Source organism: Papaver somniferum, chromosome 7 (genome assembly GCF_003573695.1).
Source record: "Papaver somniferum cultivar HN1 chromosome 7, ASM357369v1, whole genome shotgun sequence".
Lineage (NCBI taxonomy): Eukaryota > Viridiplantae > Streptophyta > Magnoliopsida > Ranunculales > Papaveraceae > Papaver > Papaver somniferum.
In genome coordinates this window covers 21682315-21708714 of record NC_039364.1, presented here as the reverse complement: position 1 = coordinate 21708714, position 26400 = coordinate 21682315, and the positions used below count along the sequence as shown (strand labels likewise).

The window sequence follows — 26400 nt, the reverse complement described above, 5'->3', positions numbered from 1 at the left end:
TGCGAACTAATTTTCAACTATATCCATCCAAATGTTATATGCCACGTCGGGCACACGTGGAATCTTAAAATGATCTTGCCATCTGGAAGAAGAGAACTACAGATGGTTGCTGTGTCACTTAGATTCAGACAAAACGAGTAGATTTTGTTAGATCTAACTGGAAACTTAGTGCTTGTCAGCAACAACACTTTTACACTCTCTATCCAACCTTCTAGAAAATGTCCCTGTGGTAATTTAACAATCACTCGCATGCTAGATCTCCATGATTTTAATGAGATTAGCAATGGATGGTCCATCTTTCTTTGTTGTTCCCTTCAAATAATATAATATAAATATATTTTCCACCTCCATTTTTTGAATACTATCATTCTTTTTTTTGTACAGAGTCTGAAAATAATTCACATTGAAAAAGTGATAATAATTTTTTTCCTGAGCTCCCATTTTTTCAATCCAACGGTCCAGTGTAACTAGAGTCGGTAACAGCATTCGCCTATAGTTTTGCCTGGCATTTAGAAGACCTTGATATCAAAAAAAAAAAAAAAAAACTATTTTCTTGTCTGGCAATCCTTTGATATTTTGTTTCTTGACGGAAGATATTCAATTATCTGATTAGCTCACTTAAAATACATTAAAAAGAGATAAGAAAGTCTCAAGAATAGTCCAAAGTTCTCATCTTAATGCTTGAGATATGACTCAGTCGTGACTCGAACCCCACAGTCTTGATCAGGAATTACCAGATTTCCATCTACAACCCTCCAAGACTTCCACTAGCATGAGTCGACAACCAACAAACGGATAAGAGATATCCTCTGTAAGGTGTACACGGACTACTGACTCCACATGCATTCAATGGTTGCCATAATGCCTTCAAAATATCCATACGATCGAAAATACTTTTCAAGTATATCCATCCAAACTACGTCCAGCACACCTAGTGTAACCCGGCCCCAGATGTATGGTCAGTCAGGACCGTCTTACAGTTTTTGGGTGTCCTAGACGAACGTGATATTTGGGCTTTTTATGGTAACTAATCAAAGATAAAGCTGGAATTTGAGTTAAGAGGGAGATAAATTATGTATTCGAAAGGAAAATTTGGATTCAATTTTTTTTCCAGCTTTTAAAGCTAAATTTTGGTTTGTAAACTTATTATTTGGCATAGGATAAGCCCCTAAAAACTGGTAATTGATTTGAAAAATTAAAATATAAGTGATAATTATAGTTGATACATAAAATTTAGTAACAATTATATACGTTACATTACATTGCTAAAATATTTTACTAACACTTATAACTGTCACAGTTATCTATTAGCTTTTAAAAAACAAAAAATTTGGGCCCCAACAATTTGGGCCCTAGGCGGCTGCCTTGCTCGCCTTGCCCCTAAGACGTCCCTGTGGTCAGGCATTCTTGGCTTTCAGTCCAAAATGCAGTTGCATTTCATTGGTACTTTGATACTGCAGATTGCCATAGGTAACACACTTAGCTGAATGTCTTTTCTAACTTCGTCACTGTCATACATAGCGAAATGGTTTTCCATCATACATTGGGAAATGACTTTCCATAATCAGGAAATGATTATCTCAACTCAGTCACTATCATACATTGCGAAATAATCCTCCCACAATCAAGAAGAATGTCATATAACAGTGGCACCTGTTTTTTTCATAGTTGCTAACGGGTACGGAATTGCTTGAGAGAATGCTTTGTCTTATTTAATACCCATATATCAGTAAACTGGTACCTCTGTTAACAATGTTGCATTTTCTGGACTGTTTAGCCGGACCAGGTATCTGCCAGTGCCAGTAGTATATAGAAACCAGGAATTTTTCAGGAATTTTCTCGTAGTATCAAAGAAAAAAATAAAAATAAAGGGTACATAATTTCTTGTCGACAGTTAAGACGGGCCCCCACCGAAAGAACAATTCAAAAGGCCCCCACAGATTCACAAAACAAAAGTTGTCGGTCTCATCCACTTTCCGAAAAGTCATCTATAAAACAACGGGCAAACAAAGGAAATTGTAAATGTTATATTCATCACCACGAACCCTCTTCATCGAGAATTTTTTTCCAAATCCTTAATTTTTTTTTTTCTGATATTGATAGCCTAATTTGAATCAATTTCAACTAACTGTGGAATTTTAAGTGTTGATGGACTGTTGTGCTTCATACAAAAGAATCACCCCAATTGTTGAAGCTTTACCCAATGTGGTGAAGTCTGATAAGGGAGGAAGAGCAGATCTTAAGGTTTTTGCTAAGATTGGATTCTTCTCTGATTCTTCTTCTTCGTTTTCTTTGAAATCAACACAGGTTTGTCATATTTTTCTCCATTAATCTCTCTATTTTAACCTAGTTTCCTTACCTACCGAGGACCAGTTCAGTTTCTCTTTGCAAATCTAGTTGAAAAAATCAAATCCAAACTACCAGCAAGAAACGATAAAGAAATTAAGCAATTAGATATTTATTTTAACTGGAATTTATTTCCTGATTTAGATTCAGTTTATAAATTCAGTGTGGTTGGTTCTTGGATTTTTGCTAGCAGAATTCAATACAATTCTGAAAATTAGACTAAACTTTGCTAATCATCATTTATCTGCTAAAAATACTTGGGATTAATGTAGCCGTTGTTCCCTTTAATTAAAACTAGTAATTTGTGCTGATTAAGTTTTTTTGTGATTCTAGGGTGCCCTTAAGATCTGTGGAGCTCAAAGAAGGACAATTGAAAGTAGTTTCAAAAGGAAAATCCCAAAATTTGTCACCTCTGCATATGCAAGAGGAACAGATTCTAGTCCTTGTGATTTCACTGGTGTTGGTGGTACTACCCCTCTTGAACCAAGGTCAGCAGCTGGAAAATTCTTAAGGGGTATATTACTGAACCAACGACACCTGTTCCCGTTTGCGGTGGCTGAGCAACTCGATGAGTTAGTCGCCGAAAGAGATGGTGCAGTTGCACGCAAAGATCAGAGCTTGGGTTCCGAGGAGTCTGATCTTCACAGGTTGGTTTTCTTAGTCATTTATTGAAAGCATTTACTTTTGAAATTAGCTATATGTTAGTTATTGATTAGAGATTAGTTATTAGTTACTTCCTGATCTATGTTTTACTTTTACCCTTAAAACATTTATTGTGAGTTCCGAATTCTAAACTGGTTAATTTGATAACCGATAGGAGGATTGCTGAAATGAAGGAAGACAAGTGCCAAACTGCGGTTGAAGATGTCATGTACATGTCAATCGTTCAGAAATTCTTCGAACTAAAAGTTCCAATGGTTCCAAAGATCTCTAGCTTCATTGATAATGGAAGACTACAGATATGGCCATCACAACAGTGTGAGCTTGAATCAATTCACAGCTTAGAAGTTCAGAATATGATAAAGGAGCATCTTACTACAATTCTAGGTTGGAGATGGAAATCAAATACAACAGGTAATAGGATCACGTATCAGACCAGTAGGCTTCAACTTGGCCGTCTTTACGCCAGTTCCATCATGTATGGTTACTTCCTGAAGTCTGCATGCCTGAGACACCAATTAGAATCAAGTCTAGCGTTTATGTGCGAAGACTTTCCTTCACTTGGATTCTCAGAGTTCTTCCCAGCAGAAGCGAATAACGCTGCTGTTCATGGCCAATCTACAGACAGACGATCGACTTCGTCCTGTCAACAACCACGGGGTGTAGAAACAAATACTAACTTGAGGAATTACGTTATGGGGTTTGATTCAGAGACTCTGCAGAGATGTGCAAAATTGAAATCCCAGGAGGCCGTAAATCTGATTGAGAAGCATACATGGGCCTTATTTGGGAACGAGCAGGGGGAAGACACTGAGAATGGCGATGCGATTGTTGTCCCAAATTCGAGCATGAAGAGATTAGTTTTGGAGGCTACTGCTTTTGGTTCTTTCCTTTGGGATGTTGAAGAATATGTAAATTCTGTGTACAGATTGAAGGATAATTGATTTAGGAAGAATTTTTTAGTTCCAGAATCTGTTACAAAAATCTCCTTATAGAAAAATATTAAAGGAAATGTATATTAGTAATATGAATGAAATTTAGTTAGAAATTTTATGTCCCTTCAACTACAGCATTATTCAAGATAGATACCAAAGGTTTTAGTTTTTCCACTTCAACAAAATTTCAGAAAGTAAAACCCACTCCAACCAAAGATATCTTGTGCCACAAAACTCAAACTGACCAGATTCAACAAGATTCAAAGACTCTGTGGGCTACATGGGAGAAACTGGTAAAATATGCAACAACAATTCAATAGTGGGGTGGGTGGTATCGTGTTCGGTCAAGATTCAACAACCTTCGCTTTGGCTTGAATTTGACAATTTCAAGTGGCAATGGTGTAAAGAGTTTTTAGTACGGCTATCTTACTGTGGGTGCATCACTTTAGCAATAGTGGCTACACAAAGTTTGCTTTGGGGATGATGATGCCAAGTCTGGAACCCATTTCAAAAGTCCTACCTAATTCTATATCAAGGTTGAGAATTTGGAATTCTATCAATCCGAATATCATATCATTAGATTTTGGACAAAAGCAATGGCACGACCTTTCCTCTTAGTTAGTCGGAAGTGACTTTAGATTGAATTTTTTTTTTTAAGTTTGGCTTTTCAACCTTGAGATATCCTCCAGTGATTTGACTCTTTTGTTTCTAGACTGTGCCATACTGTTAGTGCGAAAATGCTTTACACCTCCAAAAAAATTTGCCCTCAAATATTTCCTCGGCGACGTGTTGTCCAATCCAATGCTAATGGATCCTCCTGTTTGCTCCAGAACAAGGGAAGTGATGACACCTAATGTGGGGAAATGGTGGGGGTGTGAGTGGGGGTGCGTAGCAGGGTCGTAGTTGGTGGAAGAATTTCGTTTGGGGAAGTATTCCATGAGAGCGTCCACAGTGGACGATTAAACCCAAATATTTGGTCTTTTGAACAGACGTAGTGGAACGTACTATCGATCAAATTTTGATCGACGACTAAAATCCAGAGTAAACTAAACCCAAATATAGTCGAGCGTTGATATAGTCCACGCCCCACCACCAGGCGGACGTATAGTACACGTCCCACACCAGGCGGACGTATAGTCCACGCCCCACATCAGACGAACGTAAAGTCTACGCTCCACATGGGGCGTACGCGAAGTCTACACCCCAATTATTATTATTTTTTAATTTTGTATGGGGCGGGCATTATACCCCGCCCTATTCTTTGTTTTCCAAAACAATTTTAGTGGGGCGGGCTTTATACCTCCGCCCCACTTTTTTTATTTTTTTTATTTTTTAGAATCTCCCCAATCAGGTGTTGGTATAGTCCACGCCCCACACCAGGCGAACGTATAATGTACGTCTGACCAAATTTAGTCTTTCCACCGTAACGTCACACACCAGACTAAACTCAAAATTTGGTCTTTTTTTTCCTCTTTGATCTTTGGTTATACTCGCACCAGTGCAGTTGCTCTGAGTTGACTCAAAGTCTTAAATCCATCATTCATTTTCAACATAAAAGTATGAACGGAAAGAAAAAGAAGCAAATACAATTCAGGTAAGAGATTCAACGTGGAATTTTGGTTAAATTACCACTTTGAAAGGAAACAGGTAGGCGTAGGTCATACTTCATAGGACCCTAAAAGATTCCTTGAATATCGTACACTGAATGTTGTGTGCGAGCAAATGTGCGTAGGAAATCTGGCCGGCCGCATCAGGCTTGAGGCATGATGCGTCGACATGCTCAGCAAAAATAGTACGCCAATCTCATCTATGATGCATCTGAGAACGGACCGATGTGAAGAGCATCAAAAATTTCACCCGTCAATGAAAAAAATTACTCCCTCCTTTAAGTGATCCAGTTTAAATTCGCACAATTTTTAAGGCAAACAAGGAAAAGAGTAGTTTTAAATTTTTTTTTATAATTATACCCTTATGGATAATAACTAATAAAATTTAGAAATTATTTGTCTATCACACTACACCACGGATATTCGCAAACTTCATATCATTGAAAAACATTTTAAAACACTTACGTAACGAATATAAACATGCCTATTAAATTACGCATATTTTTTATATGCCTTATAATTAACTAAAAGGATAATTTTAGAAATATCTTCTTGTTTAGTGATATAGGTCACTTATTAGTGAGACAAAATGTAAAAGCAAATAGGGCACTTAATAGTGGGATGAAGAAAGGATATTTATTCATTTATTTTATTATTATAAGAATGGATCACATTTATTGATAATTGTTCAGAATAGATAAACTAGTTTTATGTAGGAATCATAGTCGGTTGCAGGTGGTTTATGACTTTATGTGCCATTTTCAACTGGCCTTCGATTATTATTGCATTATTATTACGGGTTAATTATTGATTATCAACTGTATTCTTCTCTATTTATGCAATAATGGACTTGCAGATAATGATTAAATACTGCATGAAGGTACTGTTCTTTTTCTTAATCTATGGACTTTAGGGGCAATAAATGAAACATAAAACTAAAGCCATTTATGACGATATTCTCTTTTGCTAATTGAAATTAGAGTGCCAGAATTCTACAAAGAATACCTGCTAGATATGCCTAGTCGTTGAAAAAAGTAAAGGTTTTTGGTAGGTAGGTGCCTCTCCAAGGAAGTACAGTCTTTTGGAAATCAAATCCGTCACCTAAGTTTGAAACTAACTACAAACAAATTTTAATCTTTCTTATCAACCATTTTAACAAAAAGAAGTCTTTATAATTTAAATTTATTTTTGCAGATGAGATTATAACAATGATATGCACTAATTTTTCTTCACTACCTTTTTGTTCTTCTTTGTTACTCGATGTCTCTTCACATTCATACTTATTTCGCACCGACCTCCACAGGGACAATCGAAGTTAATATGCTCCCTGGAAAATGGTACATCTATAGTAGTCTTCTTTCCGTCAGAAACTCTAAAATACTCGGACTTTATTCTGTCAATGCGGTAATTCACCTTACAACCACATACGACATCCCATCCCTGCGATCAAAATTGATTCAAAAACATAAAATATCGATTACTTTAATCTGTAAATAAGTTAAACCAAATAACAAATCTGATAAAAAAAAAAAACTTACAAATATCATCCCGCCGACCCTGATCTTGATGATTTTTGGTGGTGGAGTATCTACAACCATCTCGTTATCTTCCTGTTGATAGCGGCGCTTGGAAGTAGAAGCGGTAGAGGTTGGTGAGATGGAAATCAAGGCCAGTTTCTTACGGACTAAAGAACCGATATTTGATGAAGATTCTGGCATGATATCTGGAGGAGGAGGCAAAGGTGGTGGTGGTGGCGGATTTGGAACAGTGGGTGGTGGAGTGGCACTGAAAGACATTACTACTTGCTTTTCCTGTTTCCAAACCCTAACTTTTTTCTCTACCCCCTTCCGTGTTTATTACCGGGGAAAATTCTTTTTACCTGTATAAGTAGAGTGCACGTGATTTTGCACGTCGATACACAACGCTCATATGGAAGGAGAGGTGGTATGGGTCAATATTTGAGAGCGTTATCTGGTATCTAAAATTTTCAGCAGCGGTTCAGTTTCACCACATTAGTACATTTATAAGTGTTGCAAAACTGAGAAGATCTAACGACACCCATAAACACGGAAATCAGACGATCCAGCGGATCATATGAATAGTACAAACGAATGTTTTTGTAGGAAATACTAGTAAGTCCTATAAATAATATATTAGGATGAGTCTGGTCCAGTTGACCTAGTCAATTGTCTGCTTGGTCCTTTTTGGAATTATAAATTATAGTTTGGTCCTAAATATAATAGTTTGGTCCTAGGATATTGTCCACTCACACGAAATATTCTTTTTCTCTTACCAAAACACCCATGCACGTGCTCAATTTATAATTTGGTCCTAAATTTTATTATTTGGTCCTTTTACCGACATATATAAACAAGAAACAACTTTATTTTCTCTCTCCTGTCGAATTTCTTCTCTCGCTGCAGATTTTTCTTCTTCTAGGGTTTACGAAGATTGATACCAAGATCGATTTCGCTGCAGAAATTCTTCCTCATTTTCGTTCTTGATACCAAGATCGATTCGATTTTACAGCAGATTAACTTGGTTATGAAGATTGATTTGATTTCAGAGTTAATTTGATTACGGAGGTTGATTTGGAATTACAGATCTTTTGAAGATTCGAGGCTTTTCTTTGAAGATTGATTCGGTTGTTTTGAAGATTCGAGGCTTTTCTTTGAAGATTGATTCGGTTGTTTTGAAGTTTCGAGGCTTTCCTTGAAGATTTATTCGGTTGGAGTTGAGTTTTTGGAACCACAAATTCGGAGATTGGTGTTTTTTTGGTTTTGATCTGAATTCTTCTTGTTGCTGGTGAGTTTTCTCGCTAATCCTTTCCTTGATTTGAAGTAATTCTATAGATCAACTAAGTTTTTCTTTGATTAGTATGTTTTTTGAATTTTAAGATCAATGAATGAAGTCGTTCTGGTAAGGCTTCATTTGTTAGAATGAACTCTTTCTTTGTCAAGGAAGAAATAGTGTTGTTGTTTGTTTATGTGTTAGGATGTTAACGAATGAAGTCATTCTGTTGTTACTGCTTAATTCCAAGAATGAACTCTTTCTTTGTCAAGGAATAAGTACTGTTAGGATGTTAATGAATGAAGTCATTGTGTTAAAGCTTCATTTGTTGTAATTAACTCTTTATTTTGTTTCAGGAAGAAGCTATTAGTGCTATTATGATGTTAGTGATTGAAGTCATTGTGTTAAGGCTTCATTTGTTAGAATGAACTCTTTATTTTGTTAAGGAAGAAGCTATTAGTGCTATTATGATGTTAATGAATGAAGTCATTGTGTTAAGGCTTCATTTGTTAGAATGAACTCTTTATTTTGTTAAGGAAGAAGCTATTAGTGCTATTATGATGTTAATGAATGAAGTCATTGTGTTAAGGCTTCATTTGTTAGAATGAATTATATATTTTTGTTAAGGAAGAAGCTATTAGTTCTATTATGTTACGACTTCATTCCAAGAATGAACTCTTTCCTTTTGTCAAGGAAGAAGTACTGTTTGCTGCTTTGTTTATCTGTTAGGATGTTAACGAATGAAGTCATTCTGTTAAGGCTTCATTTATTAGAATGAACTCTTTATTTTGTTAAGGAAGAAGCTATTAGTACTATTATGATGTTAATGAATGAAGTCATTGTGGTAAGGCTTCATTTGTTAGAATGAAATCTTTATTTTTTTTAAGGAAGAAGCTATTAGTGCTATTATGTTACGGCTTCATTCCAAGAATGAACTCTTTCTTTTTGTCAAGGAAGAAGTATTGTTTGCTGCTTTGTTTATCTGTTAGGATGTTAACGAATGAAGTCATTCTGTTAAGACTTCATTTGTTAGAATGAACTCTTTATTTTGTTAAGGAAGAAGCTATTAGTGCTATTATGTTACGACTTCATTTTTTAGAATGAATTCTTTAATGAATAAGTAGTCTTGCTGCTTGTTTATCTGTTAGAATGTTATTGTATGAAGGCTATTTTTTTTCATCTTCATTCCAATAATGAACTATTTTTGGTTGTGCGTGTTCATTTTTCAGGTTCAGTATGAGTTGTTATGCAGTTGTGTACTACAAAGGGAATAGTATTCCATTGGAAGTTACTTTAGATACGATGATGTGTGACCTCAAAATACATGTTTGTGATTATTGGAGAAACTTGACTCCTCAGAGCATAAGATTTAGGGATGGCGAAAGTTGTGATAAAGCTGCCATCAACTGTGATTATTCTCTTCAAGGACTAATTGTTGTTACCTGTTCAAAGGAATGTCAAGTTTTAACTTGTTTGTTGAGGCTTCTAATGGTGGTGCTTCCAGCTATTCATCTGGTATTTCCACGCAGTCGCTCAGTGATGATGAATCATGTAGTGGGTTCACTGAGACTTTAAAGATTAAATACTTGACGGAAGGTCACGAGGTAGTAAAACCTCTTTTATCTGCAGGTTGGGAGGATATTTTTAAAAGGTGTTGGTCAAGTTTTTCATGGTGGTGTTGATGAGGTTCGCTTGGCTGTCAGCAAATATTGCAGCAAGTCTGGTTATACAGTTGCAAAGGTTAAGAATGATAGACTTAGGTACACATCCAAGTGTGGTAGGGATGCAGATTGTCCTTGGTATCTGTACTGTATTCCAATTGATATCAATAAAAGTGTCTTTGCTATCAAGGAATTCAATAAGGAGCACAAATGTGGTGGTGCTTATAAGCTGAAGGATCCACCTGTGAAGAAGAAATTGATAAAACATCTATTCATGGATCAAATACAATCTAATCCGCCGATAAAGCCTAATGATATGGTTGCTCAGGTGAAGAGTTGTTACGGTATTAGCATAAAATACCACCATGCTTATAAAGGGAAGGAAGCATCTAAGGCAGAGATATATGGCGATGATGTAAAAAAATTTACAGATCTGGTTTGGTATGTTGAAGCAATAAAGGCTACCAATCCTGGCAGTTATATTAAATTTGAATATGATAAAGAGACTCAACGTTTTCAGAGGCTTTTCATATGTTTTGCTGCCTGTATGGAAGGATACAGGTTCATTCGTCCCATGCTTTACTGTGATGCAACATTTCTCACTATTCAAGGGAACATTGATGGCCGCCACTGGTGTAAATGGGAACCAAGGTAATTTTCTGGATAACTAACTGTTTTCTTTTTAATTAGTTTCTACTTTGATTAGTTCTCCACAGACAGTCCATTATACAGAATGGACTTCATTTTTGGAATGAAGTCTAGGAAAGTTATAGATATTGATTCTACAGTTCATGTTACAGAATGGACTTCATTTTTGGAATGAAGCCTAGAAAAGTTACAGATATTGATTCTACAGTTCATGTTATAAAATGGACTTCATTTTTGAAATGAAGTCTAGAAAAGTTATACACATAGATTCCATAATTCATTGTATACAATGAAGTATCCCCGTTGCTTTGATTATCTGTTAGTTTGTTATTTTGTTAAGAAGGTCTTTCATTTTAAGAATGAACCCTTCATTTAGAAAAGTTATACATATAGATTCCATAATTCATTGTATAAAATGAAGTATCCCTGTTGCTTTGATTATCTGTTAGTTTGTTATTTTGTTAAGAAGGTCTTTCATTTTAAGAATGAACCCTTCATTTTTTTTTGTTAAGTTTTTGTATGCATTTGATTTTCTTAATGAACTGACACTTTTTAGTTCTATTATTTTCTTTCATTTCTGTAGGTTTTTTCCTTTTGCGTATGCTTTAGTTCCTGGAGAAGACATTGAGGGGTGGGAGTGGTTTATGGAAAACTTGCAGCATTGTGTCGACTCTCGTCCAATCACCTTTATCACTGATCGTCATGAAGGGTTAAAGAAAAGTATTCCCAAGTATTTTCCCATCTCTTTTCATAGTTACTGTTTCTATCATTTGAAGAATAACCTCCCCTTCAAGAAATCACATGAGAAGTATAAACAAGTTCAGGATTTGTTCCATAAAGCTGCATACTGCTACAGCCTTGCCAAATATGAGGCAGCTTTGAATGAGATGTGCATCATAGGATGTGGTTGGGTTGCCAAGTACATCATAAATATCGATCCTAAGTACTGGGGAAATGCTTTCTTCTTAGGATGTAGGTATGGGACACACTCATCAAGTATTGCAGAGTCTTTCAATAACTGGATTCATCGTGAAAGGGATCTGCCTCCAGCTTCTCTTGTTGATGAGATCAGGATAAATATTATGAGCATGAGTGCAGAAAGGCGTGAGCTCGGTAGAAATTATAGTGATAGTTTGACTCCCATCTATAAGGCTTTACTCAAGTCACATGTCGATATAGGGCGTCTATGGGATGTTACGGAGTCAGGTAATGGTATATATGAGGTTCACTCTCCTATCTCTCATGTTGTTGATCTGATGCAGATGACGTGCATTTTCCAGAGATGGAAAGTGTTTGGTTTCCCCTGTGCTCACGCCACTGCTGCTATTACTATGAGTGGTATTGAGATGTTGAGGTTTATCCATCCTTACTTTGGTTCGAATCATTTTCGCAACATGTATGCTCCTGCAATTTGACCCACTCCCAACTATGACAGGCCAGAAGCGTATGAACCTGAAGAGAGAGTCCTACTTGGTATTCCAAGGCCACCTCCAAGAAGACCACCAAAGAAGCGCATTCGTAGTGCTTATGAGAAGGAGAGGAGGCCTATGAAGTGATCAAACTGCAAAAAGATTGGGAACCACAACAAAGCTACCTATCATGTATTAATGCTGGAGTAGTATGCATGAACCTTTTTTTTTAACTTTATGTTTTTTTTTTATGTTTGATGAACTTCTCTTACCTGTTTGCTTATGCACTGTTTTTTTTTTTAACTTTTTGACATGCACTTCATTGTCTGGAATGAACTTCATTTTCTGTAATGAACTCCATTTTTTTCTTCTTAGAAATGCCTTTTTTAGACGTTATTTCTATTGGATATGTATGTACTGATATTTTGTAGCATGTTATGGTATTTTTCCTACCAAATCAACTCTATGGGATATGTATCAGTTCATTTACTGAAATGAACTTCATTTTCAGGAATGAACATATCTTTTTTCCTAGAACTGTTATTGAAATGATAATGTTTATTCAATGGGATATGTACTGATATTTTTACTAGAGTACTGGTATCCATTAGACAGTAAGACAAGGCATAATATGTCATTATCTGGAATGAACCGCCGCTCTATCAGTTCATTTACTGAAATGAACTTCATTTTCAGGAATGAACACAACTTTTCCTAGAACTGTTACTGAAATGATAATGTTATTCAATGGGATATGTGCTGATTTTTTTGAATCAGGTTAATTACTGGAAAGAACTTGTATTCCAAAATGAACTGGTATGCATAAGACAACAATACAACACTGAAGTACTGCAATGAACCCACTTTATTTATAGAATGAAGTTCATTACTAGAATGAACAAGTATCCATTAGACAGTAAGACAAGGCATAAGATAGAATATTGATGTTATCTACTATCCAGAATATGATAGATAAAATTTAAAACATACTAGAGTATCAATTACACTAGAAGCTAATTCAGGTGATATTAGACATAAGAGTTTTCTGTTACGGTAAGAATTAATCTACTGTGCAATATACTAGTATAGTTAAAAAAGTTGTATGTTTAATCTGTTCCAATTAACATATTGCTAAGGTATTCCGAGTTGCCAAATTCACTCCAACTCTCTTCATCTCTTGATGCAGTAAGAAGTTTGTATGCCATCCCAACTCTTCTTTCTTGCATCTTCTCTATCATGTCAGATTTCTTCATCACACTCTGCGACTTGTTTGTGGTTGGATTGACACTTCTCTTGATCCAATAGCAGGTGTACAACAGGAAATCTGGAAATGCTCCTTGATCTCGCACTCCTGGCATATTTTCAAAGTTGACGTTGCTGCATCTCACCGCACCATGAACTTGTAGCCACAAGTTGATATGTTTCATGCAACACATAGACATTCTGTTTGCGCTAGCTTTGCATTGCTTACCAAGCTCTCCTTTTTTGATGGAGTTGTAATGCTCCCATGTGTAGTTGTCGATGTCAAAAACCAGCAGATGCCAGTGTTCACCTAGAGGCCTTTTTGATTTCGCATTAGCACTGTCTGGGTCAGTATTCAAAGGAATGAGCAGCTTTTGGGTTTTTTCAGGCATGCCTCTTATAAACTGATCAATTTCTTATGTTCTCTTCAGTTCATTGTGTTGTGCAAAAAATTTCTGAAAAACAAAAAGAGAAATGAATTATATAAGAAGTTCATTATATGCATGCTGGATTATACAGTTCAAATAGATAAAAATCAAATAACCTTCATAGGCATGCATTTTTCTCTAAATCAGACAAACTGCAAGCAAACAGTTTATAAGAGGACATTGTATAACCTTATAATGAAGTCTAGAAATGAAGTCCAGCAAACTGCAAGCAAACAGTTTGCAAGCAAATAACCTTCATTCTAGAAATGAAGTCCAGCAAACTCATAAAACATGGTATTTTTCTAGACTTCATTATAGAAATGAAGTCCAGCAAACTCATAAAACATGGTATTTTTCAGAGGACATTGTATTTTTCTAGACTTCATTCTAGAAATGAAGTCCAGCAAACTCATAAAAATATAATAACCTTCATAGGCATGCATTTTTCTCTACATCAGAAAAACTGCAAGCAAACAATTCACTTTTATCTATGAATAGGAAGAAACACACTTACGAATGTTGTTGAATTCATAATCTCGAAGTTGATACACTTTCTTGGAGTCTCACTGTCCTCGCTATCATTGAGAATTCCATCGTTGTTTGCAGCTTTATACTTTATGTATATATAGAAGTCCAACAAGGTGGTGTCCAAGTATTTATTGAACAACAGTGAAACGATTTCACTCCCTTGAACTAAAATCGGAATTTGCTTGTGATTCTATGCTTTCCAAGATGCTTGACTGCAAAAATACAAAGAAAAATGAACTGTCAAAATTTTATACCAAAAAAGAATTGTTGAAGATAAATATATAAAGAGTTAGTAAGAGAAACATACGTAGTCATAGCTTTGCGGAAGAAATCACCAAATACCGCCAGCACAACATTATCAAATATGTGGTACAAAGGAGATTCTCTCAGTTCTGGTAGATTTGGCTTGATTTCTTGTCTTACTCTTCGAGGAGCCTGTGCTGCTGCTTCTCGAATCTGATCTTCTTGCTGAACATTTGCAGGCTCAGATCCTCTTTTCTTCTTACCAACTGGGTTCTGTACTTTCTTCTTCTCTTCTTTATCTCTATCAACACCAGGTGATTTCTTTGACACTACGTTCCCTTCTTTGTTCAATGTCAGTCTGATTCTTGTTTTCTTTAAACTGTAATCTGATCCTGATATGAATTCTTTCCCTATTCCTTTTTACTGGTTTGTTTGATCTAGTAGCCATTCTACTGCTTTCTTCCGCTACTTTTTCATAGGTGTCTTTTGAGTCTGCTCCATAGATGAACCAAAGCCTGTTTCATTCAGTTCTGCAACTATTTGCGAAGCTGTCTCAACATCTGCAACAGTTGTGTTTGCTTTCTTTGACCTAGTAACCACTCCAGCTGCTTCTGATGACACAGGGGTGGACTGATACTGTGTCATCCCAATCGAGAAACTAGGAGGACTACAGTCGTTGTTGATCGCCTTTACTGTAGCTTTGATGACGGCTTCAGATTCTTCATCATTCAAATCTTCATTCTTCTCATTCTTGTCATCAATAAGCTACAGACTCTCATGCTCTTCTCTCATGAATATATCATCTTTGTTACTTGCTGTTAAAAATAATTCAAGAAGCATAAATCAAACAGATATACACCTTCATTGTAAAGAATGAACTCATAAATATGTCTAACTTCATTCTACAACTTCATCATATAGATCTACTAACTTCATTATACAAAATGAAGTCCAGCAAACATCAAAGGAGACACATGGTTCACTGTAGGAATGAGCTCTTTACAATTTTTCTAGACTTCATTCTAGAAATGAAGTCCAGCAAAAATCAAAAGAGGTAACTTGGTATACACCTTCACTCTAAAGAAGGAACTCAAAAAACATGGTATACACCATCATGGTAGTATTCATCAAACTCAGTACAATTTTTCTAGACTTCATTCTAGAAATGAAGTCAAGCAAACATGGCATTATTCAGTACAATTATTCATCAAAAGAATGAACTCCAACTTCTATATTTGTAGCCAGAGTTCATCCATGAGAATGAACTCCAACTCTGCTTGAAAAGTCAGAGTTCATTTACAGAGTGAACTCCAACTTCTATATTTGTAGCCAGAGTTTATCCATGAGAATGAAACTCCAACCTATGCTTGAAAAGTCAGAGTTCATTTCACACAACGAACTCCAACCTGTAAAACTAAAATATTTGCAGAAGGAAGAAAAAAACTTAGAATTCTTACCCAGGTTCATACATTGATCAATACTCAAAGGAGTTGTGGTGTTGTTTATTGGAATTGAAGGAAGCTCTACTTCAGTCATCTCATCAAGGGGATGTTGGTGAATATCACTTGCATCAACTTCTACAGAAGGATCTCCAACAGATAAGACGGGAAAGAGATGATCAGAACCTCCAGAAGCTTCATTTAAAACATCTGGTACTGCTTGTATTCCATCATCCACAACAACATCTGGGTTCGGAATTCCAACATTATCATTCACATTTCCAACACGAGCTTCCAAGTCTTCATCCACACCAGCATCTGGTACTGATTGCATATCTTTAGCAGCACCGTGCATTCCAACATCTTCATTTCCAACACAAGCTTCCTCTGGTTCATTCAACAATGCACTCTTATGCTCATCAGTGAAAAGTTTAGTACGCATGTACTCTGATGCTTGGTCTGCCATGAATTTCGCCACATTTCCTCCTCGAGCTAGCAATGAATCAACTTCAGGTTGCTTTGAAGCCAAGTATATTTCAAGGCATTCCATCTTTACATAAAAGAGTTTCTTCTTAGTAGAGGCTTCTGCAAGTGATTTGTCAAGGTCTTCGTGCCTTAACAAAAGATCCCACATCTCCTCGATATGCTTCTTAGTCAACTGTTGTATCTCTTGAGCATGTTTACCTCTCAGGTCCTCTATTTCTTGAACATGTGTAGCTTTCATATTTTCCATCTGGGCATTCATTTGATTGAATTCTTCCTCAAGCAACTCTGCTTTTGTCTTGGCTTTTTGCTTTTGCAGGAGCTTGTTTTCAACATCAGTATATTCTTCCAAGAATGTATCTGAGAGCTGCACACACAAAATAAAAATAAAAAATTGAGTTCATTTCACACAATGAACACACAACTGCATATTCATTAAGTCCAGCAAACTCATAAAACATGGTATTATTCATCAAATAAGACTTCATTCTAGACTTCATTCTAGAAATGAAGTCCAGCAAACTCATAAAACATGATATTTCTATAGAAATGAAGTCCAGCAAACTCATAAAACTCAGTACAGTTCTTCTGTTACTTGGTTCACTGTAGAAATGAAGTCAGTACAATTTTTTCTAGACTTCATTCTAGAAACGAAGTCCAGCAAACATCAAAGAAGAAACATGGTGTATACCTTCATTCTAAAGAAGAAACTCATAAAACATGGTATTATTCATCAACTGCATACTCATTAAAAAAAATAAAAATATTGAGTTCATTTCACACAATGAACACACAACTGCATATTCATTAAAAATCCTTTGTAGGTATCCATTACAAGGAGAATGAACTAGAACGTCAGAGTTCATTTTTGTGGAATGAATTCCCAGTTTTATCTTAAAGTAGCATAGTTCATTATGTGAAATTGAATACAATATAATGGTACCATGTTAAACTAGACGTTTACCTCTCCAAAATCATCAACATTCATCTTGGACGTTAAGTGTTTGCAAATGGTATCTATTTTCCACCTTGCAAATCTTGGACGGTAGTCTACTTTTTCCTTCACCTGCCACTTGGGTTCTAATTTCTTTGAATGCTCGGCAAACCAAGGCTGTAAAAAGAAGAATTATACTGGTCAGTTATCAACAACAATTCATTTCAACATCAAAACTCAAAATGACAAAATGAAGAAACATAATTATGTGCAACCTTTCATCTCACCAAGAAGTAAATGTAACGCCCTTCAGAAGAACCTCTTCTCAAGTTTTCCATCAAATGATTGTGTATGAGATGCGGCAGAGATACTCTATCAATTGACTCTAGGCAAGCTAAGTACTTGGTGTGGATGAAACCTCCATCACCAGTAGTAAGAAAAATAGTAGACAATAGAAAGATCTCAAACATGGTTACAAGATCTTCAATAGATCCTCTAGTCTTAATCAACTCAACGATTTTTTCTTTCAGTTATGTGTTCTTTATATCACAAAGTTTCTTTTTTGATGGAACAAATTTGTAGGTTTGATAGAACCTTCCAGTAGTGTAGTTAGCTACGTTTCTAGAGTCCAAGAAAGAATCCTCTATTCCACCTCCAAGAATACATGGTATTCCAAACACTAACGACAACTTTTCAGGTGATGATCTTAGCACATATGTTTCTTCCCCTACATTGAAAACGAACGTATGATCATTTGTTTCAGGAATGAACTGGTGTGCATTGCAGACAACTTGGACAACAGGTAATGACTTATTACATTCATTAGCAACAATCTCCTCTTCTAGAAATAATTTGGCTACATTCCCCAACGCACTCCTATACAAATCATTTCTCTGTTCTTCATTCAAAGCCTCCTTTTCTGGAAGAGCTCTAATCCTAGCAGCAAGAGCAATGGCTCCATCAAAGCTACACTTTATCTTCTTATCTACAATTTTTTTAAAAGACAAAATAAAAGAAGATTAATTGTTACTTTTTATAAAAAATAGCTTATAAAAGAAGATAAAGTGTGGCTTGAGACGGGCCGATACTTCAGTTCATTCTATTTGGTGAACTCTCAAGCATTTCGAAGTTCATTTCAATAAAATGAGGCGTTGAAAGAAGAACCAACACAAGAATGAATCTAGATAATGGACTTCATTCTCCAAAATGAAGTGCATTCTATGTAATGAACTGTAAAATCTAAATCAACAATTTTTCAGGACTTCATTCTAGAAATGAAGTCCAGCAAACTCATAAAACATGCTATTATTCATCAAATAAGACTTCATTCAAGAATTCATTCTAGAAATGAAGTCCATCAAACTCATAAAACATGGTATTTTCCTAGACTTCGTTCTAAAAATGAAGTCCAGCAAACTTATAAAACATGGTATTATTCATCAAATAAGACTTCATTCAAGACTTCATTATAGAACTGAAGTCCAGCAAACTCATAAAACATGGTATTATTCATCAAATAAGACTTCATTATAGAAATGAAGTCCAGCAAACTCATAAAACATGGTATTATTCATCAAATAAGACTTCATTCTAGAAATGAAGTCCAACAAACTCATAAAACATGGTATACAACTTAATTCAGAAGAATGAACTCAAACATCAAACATCATGGTATTATTCATCAAACATCAAACATATATACACCTTTATTCGGAAGAATGAACTATAACTTCATTCTAGTACTTCATCATATAGATCTACTAACTTCATTCTACAAAATGAACTCCGACAAGATCTACTAACTTGGAAAATGATGATACCAACCTATCAAGCATTTCGAAGTTCATTTCAATAAAATGAGGCTTTGAAAGAAGAACCAACACAAGAATGAATCTAGATAATGACTTGTTTTTCCAAGTCTTCAGATACTTGGTGAACTCTCAAGCATTTCGAAGTTCATTTCAATAAAATGAGGCTTTGAAAGAAGAACCAACACAAGAATGAATCTAGATAATGGACTTCATTCTCCAAAATGAAGTGCATTCTATGTAATGAACTGTAAAATCTAAATCAACAATTTTTCAAGACTTCATTATAGAAATGAAGTCCAACAAACTCATAAAACATGGTATTATTCATCAAATAAGACTTCATTCTAGAAATGAAGTCCAGCAAACTCATAAAACATGGTATTATTCATCAAATAAGACTTCATTCTAGAAATGAAGTCCAGTAAACTCATAAAACATGGTATACAACTTAATTCAGAAGAATGAACTCAAACATCAAACATCATGGTATTATTCATCAAATATCAAACATATATACACCTTTATTCGGAAGAATGAACTATAACTTCATTCTAGTACTTCATCATATAGATCTACTAACTTCATTCTACAAAATGAACTCCGACAAGATCTACTAACTTGGAAAATGATGATACCAACCTATCAAGCATTTCGAAGTTCATTTCAATAAAATGAGGCTTTGAAAGAAGAACCAACACAAGAATGAATCTAGATAATGGACTTCTTTTTCCAAGTCTTCAGATACTTGGTGAACTCTCAAGCATTTCGAAGTTCATTTCAATAAAATGAGGCTTTGAAAGAAGAACCAACACAAGAATGAATCTAGATAATGGACTTCATTCTCCAAAATGAAGTGCATTCTATGTAATGAACTGTAAAATCTAAATCAAAAACTTTTCAAGACTTCATTCTAGAAATGAAGTCCAGCAAACTCATAAAACATGGTATTATTCATCAAATAAGACTTCATTCAAGACTTCATTCTAGAAATGAAGTCCAGCAAACTCATAAAACATGGTATTATTCATCAAATAAGACTTCATTCAAGACTTCATTCTAGAAATGAAGTCCAACAAACTCATAAAACATGGTATTTTTCTAGACTTCATCATAAAAATGAAGTCCAACAAACTAATAAAACATGGTATTTTTCTAGACTTCATTCTAGAAATGAAGTCCAGCAAACTCATAAAACATGGTATTATTCATCAAATAAGACTTCATTCTAGACTTCATTCTAGAAATGAAGTCCAACAAACTCATAAAACATGGTATACAACTTAATTCAGAAGAATGAGCTCAAACATCATGGTATTATTCATCAAACATCAAACAGGTATACACCTTTATTCAGAAGAATGAACTATAACTTCATTATAGTACTTCATCATATAGATCTACTAACTTCATTCTACAAAATGAACTCCGACAAGATATACCCTACTTATACACTTCATGCATACAGTAGAAAAATTGGAATACAAACTGAATCGACAACAAACAGATCAAAAATCAACTTCAGAAGATCAAAAATCAACTTCGAATTAGGTTTTTTGTACCTTTTGGTAGTTTCTTTACTGTTGATTTCTTTGTCACTGGTTCTTTTTCTTCTTGATTATCTCCTTCAAAAACAACTAACTGGCTGTCTCTTTCTTCAACGTCTTCGTCTGAAGATGAATCTACTACTACTTTCTTCTTCGATTTACCCATTTAGGGTGTTGATTTCTTCAATTTTTCTAGGGTTTTTCGATTTTCTGAGTTTGGTTTTCTGATTTTGAAGACTGTTTTTGATTTCGATTTGCGAAGTGTGAAATGATCTAACGGCTGATTCAACTTGAGTTTTTATAGGCGTTCTTGTCATTAAAAGGGGGAACATACCTGTCTCAACTCCTCGCACATGTACCGCGTCGAATTCAAAAACCGAAAATGCGGTTTCATTTTGGTTTTATGTTCGCAAAGAGAGGTGGTAGTCGAGTGGCGCCAGATAAATAGGCGAGGGAAGCAAGGAAATTTTGAAACAGGGAGCTGCCACGCCAAAATTGTGTGCCATTGATGAAGGTCTTTGTTTGGCAAGGGGAGCCTAACCCCCGTTTGCAATCAATCCCTGGAAGGAAAAAAACGCTTTGGTTCTTGAAAATGAGCCAGTTTCATACCCAAATTTCAAACTTGATTTGAAGTTTGGTATGGCATGATATACCGAACTTCTGGCATAATATCAGGAGGCGGGATTTTATCAATCCCTTCAAATCATATCATTAGATTTTGGACAAAAGCACGGGCTTTCCTCTTTGATGGTCAGAAGTGACTTTAGATTGAATTTTTTTTATTTTTGGCTTTTCAACCTTGAGATATCCTCAAAAATTCCAGTGATTTGACTCTTTTATTTCTAGATTGTGCCATATAGTTAACGGAGGAATTTCGTTGGGATGAGTATTCGCTGAGTAGATGCAAAGTCTTGAATCCATCATTCATGAGCCAAAGGTTTCATTTTCAACACAAAAGTATGAACGGAAAGAAAAAGAAGCAAATACAGTTCAAGTAAGAGGAGATTCAAGGTGGAATTTTGGAAGGAAACAGGTAGGCCTGGGCGGTAGGTCATTGGACCCTAAAAATTCCTCAAGAATACTATAGTACAATGAATGTTGTGTGCGAGCAAATGTGCGTAGGAAATCTGGCTGCATCAGGCTCGAGTCCTTGACGCATGATGCGTGAACATGCACAGCAAAAATAGTATGTTCATCTCATCTATGCTGCATCTGAGAACGGACCTATGCGAAGAGCATCAAAAATTTCACCGGTCAATGAGAAAACTATATTTTATTCATTTATTTATTATGAGAAAGAATTATCATTTTTATTGATAATGTCCAGAGTAGATAAACTAGTTTTATGTAGGAATCACAGTCGGTTGCAGGTGGTTTATGACTTTATGTGACATTTTTTGATTATTAATGCATTATTATTGTGGTTAATTATTGATTATCAACTGTATTCTTCTCTGTTTATGAAATAATGGACTTGCAGAAAATGATTAAAATACTGCATGAAGGTACTGTTCTGTTTCTTAATCTATTGACTTGAGTTGAGGGCGATAAATGAAACATAAAACTAAACCCATTTTTGACAATATTCTCTTTTGCTAATTGAAATTAGGGTGCCAGAATTCTACAAAGAGTTGCTGCTAGATATGCCTAGTCGTTGAAAAAAGTAAAGGTTCCAAGGAATTACAGTCTTTTGGACATCAAATTCGTCACCTAAGTTTGAAACTAACTACAAACAAATTTTTTCTTCTTATCAACCATTTTAACAAAGAGAAGGTCTCGCATACTTTATAATTTAATTTCAATTTTGCAGATGTGAATATAGCAGTATGCAAAGATAAATAAGATATTTGTATTCTATGATGAACAAATAGTACCAATAGGTGTTGGATCTTGCATCTCCTTTATAATTTTAGGGGTCATCTCCTTATTCTAAGATGCTCATTTTAGATTAGATTAACATGATAATAGTTAAGCTTAGACATGTTCTAAAACAAAGTAAACTAAATAAATTAAACCCTTAACACTCGACCGGAAGATGCTAATACTAATGATCAGTGATAATTAATTTTTCTTCACTACCTTTTTATTCTTCTTTGTCACTCGATGTCTCTTCACATTCATACTTATCTCGCAGCGCTTGTGAACACATAAATCACGAAGCCATCCACGTGTTCACAAATAATTTTCATATACATTCTAATTCTAAAATTGTACGTCGTATGTGTAAAGGGGATGATTATATCGATTCATCGATTCAAAGCCTTCGAGCTTGTCATTGTCTAGTCGAATATTATCATACATAATGTTCGTATAAAGGGATAAACTGAGAAACAAGTATAAATGTAAAGCACATGAAGTTCAATGCTGAATGTAAAGTGCTGAAATGTAAATAAGAGAAAGATTTACGTGGTTCGGCACTAAGGCCTACATCCACGGGGCTGGTGTTTCACTATGTATTGAATGATTACAAAGATAGTCGAATGACTTTAGAGTACACATAGATCTGCGGAAGTAGGGGGATTACTTACTCTTCCTATTTCTCTCTCCTATATTCTCCTATAATTGCTCTGGATTGGTCGCCCCCTTCTCTCTTAGTGGAGAGGGGTATTTATAGGGTTGGAACGTGGGTCCTACTTCTGAGGTGTCGTTGCAACCTTATCTTCTTGTGCTTTGTCCCCATTACGCAGAGGTCTTCGGCATATGCTGCGGTCTAAGCTTGAATACGAGGAGCTATCCTCGCTTATTCCACGAGCTGGTTGACACGTGTATATCTCTTGGTATTTAATGCGGGCAGTTGGACGTCTGCTCGTGTCAGACAAGTGTCTCTTAGTCTGGTCACATCTGCGTCAGTCAAACTCTCTCTCAGCCGTTGATCTGGGATCTTCCTCGGGATAGGATGTACTATCACCCAAGGGGTATTATCTGGTGCTCCTCTTTGCCATCATACCTCTGTGATCCTCGGTCCATGACCGTCAGATCTGCTGACCGGTGACATTTTCTGATGAGATGCTCCTCTAGGTTATGACTGCTTGTTATCATGTTTAGATATCTCGCTTTGCATGCCTTCCACGTGTCTCTTCCTGTACACGTGGTGGATAATGAAATGTGTACATACAATTTGCCCCTCTTCTTCTGACTTGGGAGTATTTTGCAATTTAGAAGAAGAAAGGTCGTCATACACGTTTCATCTCTCCTGATATAACTTCCCCTATAAATACGGGAACATTTCCCACTTTTGCATTAACTTTCCCCATAACTGCTCCTTGGTACGAGGGACATTTATTGTCTTCTCTAACTTTATAAATAGGAAAGAGAATGTGAAAATAAACTTTTATCCTCTTCTTGTCAGTGTTCATCCTCTTCTTGTCAGTGTTCATCCTTTCTTTGTTTTCTATTCTTGTTCTTTAGTCATTTATTATCGTCGTTCTTGTGAGGAATATAATAGCATTCAATTTTCTGACTCTTTCGCTCTCGACTGCTGCTGCCCCTGTATCAAAGATAACTTGCTTTTGATATCTCTGATCCTTCTATCTTCGACTGTGGCTGGTGCTTGTCGTCCTCTTTTATACAGGTATGGGGTTTTTCATTAGCTGCTCATCATTGATCTATCTATTTTCTGTTGTTATATCTACCCGTTTTGTCTTTTGCTGCTGTATTTTTGGCTTTGTGATGAAGAACACATATGTCGAAGCATATACGCTTGCCCCTGTTCTTTGTTACAAATTCTGTGAGTCTGTATCTAAGTATTATCTCTGGAGTCTAATGGGGTATTTCTGGTTATTTTCAGTTTTTAGGGTTTTTGATGTTAATCCGGATGAACCATCAGTTATGGGTTTTTTGATCTTTAGTGATCTCCTCGTATTCTTCTCTAAACTGTTTTTTTTGTGTTTCCTTGTAGATATGTCTGATCGTCCGCGGGTTCCTTACCAAACCCCGCTGTCTAGTCCGCTAAGATCCCCTCCGCGTAGATATTCTGATAGATCTCCACTTGGGGAAGGTTCTTATAAATCTTCGCAATCAGATCCTCGGGGTCATAGGGTTTCATCTTCCTCTGGTGCGAAGGCTTTGCCTACTAAGAAAGGGGATTTGCCGAAGGGTCCTTCTGGGTCTAGGTATGCTGTTAATCGTGCCCCTTCTCGTCCTCGTGAAGATTCTAGGAGTACGCAGGCTCCTCCTCGTGATGAGTCTAGGAGTACGCGGGCTCCTCCTCCTCGTAATGAAACACTGGATGTTCCGCCCCTTCGTTCAATGGCTCCTCCTTCAGTGCCTCTGCAGAAATCTTTACCGCCTCCTCCAACAGTTTCTTTCAAAGGGAAGTACTCCAAGGGTACTATGTCGAGAGCTGACCCGTCTAAAAATCTTTCTAAAAGGAAAGCTTCGGAATTGAGTCCTACTTCAGATTCCGCAGACGAAGAAACTTCCCCCGTGATACACATCGTTTCGGTTGGTAAGAAGAAGGTCACTTTCAAGCATATTGATCTTGAGATGTTCAAGGAAAAACATGAGCTTCAAGCTTTTGAGCTTCGCTTCTATGCCGCTGACGATGATATCACTTACGAGCTCCTTGCTAAGTATCAGTTTGATGAGTTCCATCTGTTGACTATGGTTGGAGCCTTCGAGGCGGGTCTCATGTTGCCCCTGTATAAGTCGGGTGACTACTTTTATTATGACGTGCTGGCTAGTCGCGAAGGCTCTTCCACAAACACTCATAATCGTTCCGTGTCACAACTGTCTGGGAATTATCTTCGTGCACTGAAGAAATGTTACCTGCGGAGCAAGGGGGAGACTATGATGACCTGCTACATTCCAAATCCTGCTGAGAGAGAGTGGTACACTCCTCAGAATTTTAACAGTTACTTTGGGGATTATGTCAACAGTAGGAACCGTAAGCCGTGGAGTGTTAGTCTTCGTAACATTGCTGCTCCTCGTGGTGAAATTCTTCTTTTGAGTGAGGTGAGTGATGCCAAGCTGAAGTATGTTCCTGGTACTGAGTGATCTGCTAAACGGAAACTCTTTCCTGCTCGTGAAAGGATTAAGCGTGATCATGATTATGAATGGCATGCTATTGTCATTGAAATAGTTGGTCCTTGGGCTTATGGTTGGATTCCTGGTCCGCGCGGTTGGATTCCTGGTCCGCGCGGTTGGCGTCCTTCTGAAAACATCAAGCCTCGTGAAACTCCTCCTGCTCGTTATGGAGATTTCTGTCCTTGGCGTCCGAATTTCGCGGGCATGAATTTTCCTTACGCTCTTGATGTCGTTGATGGAGATGAGGAGGAGGGTTCTGGTGCTACCCATCTACCGAAGAGTGCTGCTGCTGCCAAGGTATAGTTTCTTCTTATATGCTCTATTCTATTTGCCCCTTTTTCCTTGCTTGAAATAATTTTCATTTTTTAAGTGAGGAAAAAAATGAGCCTTTGTTGGGATGTGTACTGGTTTGTAGGTGTCGAAGAAGAAGAAACTTGGACCCAAACAATCTTCTATTGTTGTGACCGGTGAGGCTGAGGTTTATGAGGAGGTTACGAGTCCTGTAAATGAAGGGTATGCTGAGGATGAAGAAATGTCCGATGGAGAAGAGCGTATTGATACTTCTCATCCTGATGACGAGGGTGGTAATGGTGAAGAAGAAGTTGTCGCGGGTGGTGATGGTGAAGAAGAAGTTGTCGCGGGTGGTGATGGTGAGTCTGAGGGTAAT

At 36.4% G+C, this 26400-nt stretch overlaps 3 protein-coding genes across 3 annotated transcripts; 2 read left to right on the top strand and 1 right to left on the bottom strand.

The window, feature by feature from the left end:
• Positions 1-2009: 2009 nt before the first annotated feature.
• On the top strand, positions 2010-4070 carry LOC113296664 (UV-B-induced protein At3g17800, chloroplastic-like). The gene is made up of 3 exons (XM_026544969.1): positions 2010-2307; positions 2680-2993; positions 3164-4070. Exons 1-3 carry the CDS (start codon positions 2149-2151, stop codon positions 3948-3950), a joined length of 1260 nt encoding a protein of 419 aa, XP_026400754.1. The 5' UTR covers positions 2010-2148; the 3' UTR covers positions 3951-4070.
• Positions 4071-6662: 2592 nt separating this feature from the next.
• Positions 6663-7378, bottom strand: LOC113293427. The gene is made up of 2 exons (XM_026542066.1): positions 7087-7378; positions 6663-6988 (listed from the first exon to the last, which is right to left on the bottom strand). The coding sequence occupies exons 1-2, from the start codon at positions 7342-7344 to the stop codon at positions 6767-6769; spliced, it is 480 nt and encodes a 159-aa protein (XP_026397851.1). The 5' UTR covers positions 7345-7378; the 3' UTR covers positions 6663-6766.
• A 1071-nt stretch (positions 7379-8449) lies between these two features.
• On the top strand, positions 8450-12203 carry LOC113294325. Its single transcript, XM_026542716.1, has 6 exons — positions 8450-8467; positions 8695-8720; positions 9568-9853; positions 9968-10650; positions 11231-12001; positions 12083-12203. The coding sequence occupies exons 1-6, from the start codon at positions 8450-8452 to the stop codon at positions 12201-12203; spliced, it is 1905 nt and encodes a 634-aa protein (XP_026398501.1).
• The last annotated feature ends 14197 nt before the right edge of the window (positions 12204-26400 follow it).

Excerpts from the sequence above, each read along its gene's own strand:
- LOC113296664 (XM_026544969.1), top strand. The coding sequence starts at position 2,149 with ATGGACTGTTGTGCTTCATACAAAAGAATCACCCCAATTGTTGAAGCT. Across the intron at positions 2,308-2,679 it reads TTTCTTTGAAATCAACACAG|GGTGCCCTTAAGATCTGTGG; the intron begins GTTTGTCATATT and ends TTGTGATTCTAG. Across the intron at positions 2,994-3,163 it reads GAGGAGTCTGATCTTCACAG|GAGGATTGCTGAAATGAAGG; the intron begins GTTGGTTTTCTT and ends GATAACCGATAG.
- LOC113294325 (XM_026542716.1), top strand. Across the intron at positions 8,721-9,567 it reads GCTATTAGTGCTATTATGAT|GTTCAGTATGAGTTGTTATG; the intron begins GTTAGTGATTGA and ends TTCATTTTTCAG. Across the intron at positions 12,002-12,082 it reads AGTGGTATTGAGATGTTGAG|GCCAGAAGCGTATGAACCTG; the intron begins GTTTATCCATCC and ends CAACTATGACAG.
- LOC113293427 (XM_026542066.1), bottom strand. The coding sequence starts at position 7,344 with ATGTCTTTCAGTGCCACTCCACCACCCACTGTTCCAAATCCGCCACCA. Across the intron at positions 6,989-7,086 it reads GGGTCGGCGGGATGATATTT|GGATGGGATGTCGTATGTGG; the intron begins GTAAGTTTTTTT and ends TTTTGATCGCAG.